We start from the raw sequence: 4,248 nt of genomic DNA on the forward strand, positions 1-4,248 counted from the left end.
GGGGTGTTTTTGTTTGGTGTTGGTTGTTTTTTTAATGCTCTCTATAGCACACGTTTCAACATTGACACTGACACAATACACACTTCTGGGACAGATTAGTGCTCACGGGTAGAGCTGGAATGAATTGTGGTTTGGGAAGCACATGGGGCACCTGTGTGAAAACTGAGGATTGTAATAAAGCAGTGCCTGTTCTCAGCTGCCCTTAAAGGTCATGCAGGTCAGGGCACTGAGGGGCTGCTCCACAGCTGACCAGGCTCCAGACAAACCAATGCAGCAAAAGCGTAGGGTGCACTGAAGGTCCTTCAAATGGACAAAGCATCAAAACAGTGTTCTCTTAAGTGCTTCTGGACTATTTCTACTTGCATCACCTTTCTTATTAGCCAAACAAGGCCTCGACATAAGGTTCAAGCTCCCCATGAGCACAAGCCGATGCCTCCTCAAATAAAAGGGTAAGAAAACTCAACAGATGCTATGAAACATTATTAGAGACCAAGAAGTTGGTTCTCTTCTCTTGGGAATTCTTCACAAAAACTGGAATTGTTTCTCATGATTCCTGAGGACTGAATGTCTGCTCACATTCTGCACATATATATATATATATGTATATTTTAAAAATCTCCATAGCTGTCAGAGAGCAATCGAAGCATCACTGTGAGGCAGTCAGCTGTACTGCGATGTCATGGACTGAGAATGTTCTTTTAATTGTGACTGACACACATAATTATACAAGTGGTTGGTGTGAACAGAAGTTTGCCAAGGAACTTAACATTTTGCTTCTCCCCAGACTGGCGTCTGCAGAGATACCATCACATTGAATGAAATATATTAAGACTTAATTGCTTGATGCAATGGGTCTCCAGAGAGAGACAGATAAGCTTACTTGAAGAAAACTGGCATTGTTTGAAGAGACCCTCAACTAATTTTTGCCTTTCCTGGAGGAAGGAACACTATAATGTAAGACTTTATTTAAAGCTATTAAAGCAGCAGAATAAAGTAGTCCACTGGAAATAGCAGGAGCCCCTGAAGGGACAGGAGCAGGGGCAGACAGGTAACAATATCCAATGCAGATGACCATACGAAGTTTCCTAGCTCCCACTGACTCCTCTAATTCTAACAATAGCCTTGAGTAAAGCTTTAAAAAAATCAGAAATGTTCATAGAACCACAAAACAATTCAGGTGGGAAAGGACCTAGGGAGGTCCAAATTCCTGCAAGGCAGAGTCAACAATTTGACTCAACAATTTGAGTCAACAGTCTCAATTTGGACCAGGTTACAGATGGTAAAAAGAATGAGTCAAAATTACTATTAAACCATCACATGACTTGAAGAAATTGTCCTCACTAATACCTCACTAGATCCTGCTCATCATGGGTAACTCTCAGACCTGAAATGTCTACTTGGTATTTGTTGGAGGATCTGATCCTTGGCTGACTCGTGCAGCATATGGGAGCAACGGAATTCCCCAGGGCATAAAGACACAACCCTCAGCAAGCACTTCCTTCATGAGGCTGAACTCAGAAATAAGACTCTAGCTGAGGTTCTGGGTGCTCCATCATCTGATAACTGGACCCTAAATCAGCCCAGTATTTGGCCCTGGACCATCTTTCCTCCATCTGCTATAAAACGATGAAAAGAAAACAACATCCCACAGCTGTGGGCTATAGTCCCTCAGCTTCTAAAGACTTCAGTATATTGCATCCTGCTTGAAAAAAATAATAATAAAAAAAGGAAGATATTGCGTTTGGATATTTCACAGCTTTTAAAGCCTCCCTGGGCTTTCCTATTTTGGGCAGCATGGTTTATGGCTATTGTATTTGCAGCATGATCTTTCTGCTGTTTATTTTTTAAGGCTTTTTTTTTTTTTTTACATCCCCCAGAAACAGGTTGTGTAACCATCTCCCTACTCTATTCCCAACATTTACACAGCAATGCTTACACACAATCAGTCCTTCATGGGAGAGTAGTGAGACCATCAAGGTGTTGTCCTTTTCTCATACCACGGTCTCGTTCCCTTTCCCAGGTTTCACCCAACCGTCTCCTCTCTTCTCCCGTTTCACTTTCCCTGAGTTCACCAGTCTGTTTGAGCACTTCTGCCACGTGTGCAGAGTTTTGGCTGACCAGATCCACATACCTGACGTAATACCCACCAGGAGGGACATGAATATTTTGAGCATCTCCACTGCCATATTGGAATCATCTGACGAGTAGCGGAATATGGCCCAGTTGGAGATCTCATAGAAATAACAGGCGATGACACACGTTGCTGGGACAGTGTACAGCACTGAAAAGACACCAATTTTGACCATCAGCCTCTCCAGTTTGTCAGTTTTAGTTCCATCTTTCTGAAGGTTAGACCTGATTTTAAATAAGGCCACGAGTCCTGCTGCAATGAATAAGGTCCCAATGACCAAGTAGGTAAAAAGCGGAGCGACGACAAAGCCCGTCAGTGCATCTAAGTTCTGGTTCCCAACGTAGCACAGACCGGTGAGCTCGTCAGCATCTACTAGTCTCATAATCAAAATGACAATGGTCTTCACTGCAGGGATAGCCCAGGCTGCAATATGGAAATAAGAGCTGTGCATTTCTATAGCTTCATGGCCCCACTTGAGTCCTGCAGCCAGAAACCACGTCAATGTGAGAATAACCCACCAGATGGAGCTAGCCATCCCGAAAAAATACATCAGCAAGAAAATTATAGCACATCCTGTGTTCTTAAGACCTTCTTGGATAAGAACAGGTTCTGCTGCCTCTTCAAAATCACAGGATATCCTTTCCCGGCCCACAGTCAGCCTCACAATATAAGCAATGCTATAAATATTGTAGCACATGCTCAAAAATATGATTGGGCGCTCCGGGTAGGAAAATCTGGATGAATCAATCAGGAAGGTCAGGACTGTGAAGGCAGTTGAGATGAAGCAAAGACTGGCCCACACAGCCATCCAGATATCTGTGAATTCCTTAGCTGACCTGCTGTAGAGACCAGCATCGTAGCCACACTTCAGGACACAGTTCAAGCTTCTCTTCACCCAGATGTACTGATCCGAATTAGATCCCATGCTGTGGCATTCTTCTCCAGGCTGCAAGGAGGTCTTGCTGTGAAGGGGGACCTCTTCATCTCCTGGGCCCTCCATGCACATGTGGTTGTGATCATTCTGGGGTGGGAATTTGCTGCAGTTTAGGCTGTCTGGCCAAGCAAATCCAAATTCTTTTAAAACAGGTTCACACCTCCTTTTGACAGAGAGGCACATGCCACCACAGGGACCTATCGGGATGTTAATCTTCTCCGTGCACATCGGGACATAGACTGAACAAAGGAAGAACTGGAGGAGAGAAACAGAAATAACAAGTGCATGAGGGGAAAAGTAATCAGGACAAAATATAAAAAGTTTTCTCTTTTTTTTTTTTCTTTTTCCTTTTCAGCAGCAACGTTTGGTCCTTTGCCTTAAAAAACAGGAAACGACATAAAACAAATAAACCAAGAACAATAAAAACAAAGAATGAAAAAAAAAACAAAAACAAACACAACCCCAAAACAAACCCAACCTGAAAACGTTGCCTTCTTTTAGTTCAAATGTGGTCCGAAGCGACAGCCTGACCATTTTGCTCCCTAGATTAGCTCCATGTAAATTTAGCCCATCAGTTTCAATCAAGCGAGCGGGATTTAGCCAGATCTAAACCTCAAGGGTGTAATTTAGGAAAGCGAAAAAACAAATTGAAGTGGTTTAAACAAATACATATATTTGTCCCAGGCACTGCCCGGCTATTGCAGCTAACAAACAAACAGAAGAAAAAGCACTTATTGAATCGCCTTGGTTCACGATCCTCCTACAAGAATTTCTTCTTGTTCTACCACAACGTCACGTACATATTTACAGCGGTAATAAAATACCGCCGCTTTCTCGGATTTTGAACAATCGCAATTCTCCGTCGCGACAACGTCAGCGGGATCGAGTGCTAAAAAAAAACCAACCCAAAAACATCGGGAACTTTGCCCCGAGAAACAAACTGGTTTTTGTTTGATGAAATCCATGCCCGTGGGGAGGACGCGGGTCCTGCCATTCGCCTGGGAAAGCAACTCCTGCGCTGAAACCCTGGGAGGAGGTCCCGGACAGCCGGCAGCTCCCCGGGCTGCTCGCTGAACGGAGCAGCAGCACCTCGGGTGCAACCCGAAGGGAGAGCAGCGACCAGGCAAAGCTCCAGCAGCCCCAGCGCTCCCGAGGAGGGGACGGCGCTGCCACCGCCGGGTCC

At 44.5% G+C, this 4,248-nt stretch overlaps 1 protein-coding gene across 1 annotated transcript; it reads right to left on the bottom strand.

Moving 5' to 3' along the window:
• Positions 1 to 1,819: 1,819 nt before the first annotated feature.
• FZD4 (frizzled class receptor 4) lies at positions 1,820 to 3,320 on the bottom strand. Its single transcript, XM_010004412.1, has one exon. The coding sequence runs from the start codon at positions 3,291 to 3,293 to the stop codon at positions 1,992 to 1,994; it is 1,302 nt and encodes a 433-aa protein (XP_010002714.1). The 5' UTR covers positions 3,294 to 3,320; the 3' UTR covers positions 1,820 to 1,991.
• Positions 3,321 to 4,248: the final 928 nt, after the last annotated feature.

The sequence above is a fragment of the Chaetura pelagica genome, unplaced genomic scaffold (genome assembly GCF_000747805.2).
Source record: "Chaetura pelagica isolate M959 unplaced genomic scaffold, ChaPel_1.0 scaffold59, whole genome shotgun sequence".
Classification (NCBI taxonomy): domain Eukaryota; kingdom Metazoa; phylum Chordata; class Aves; order Apodiformes; family Apodidae; genus Chaetura; species Chaetura pelagica.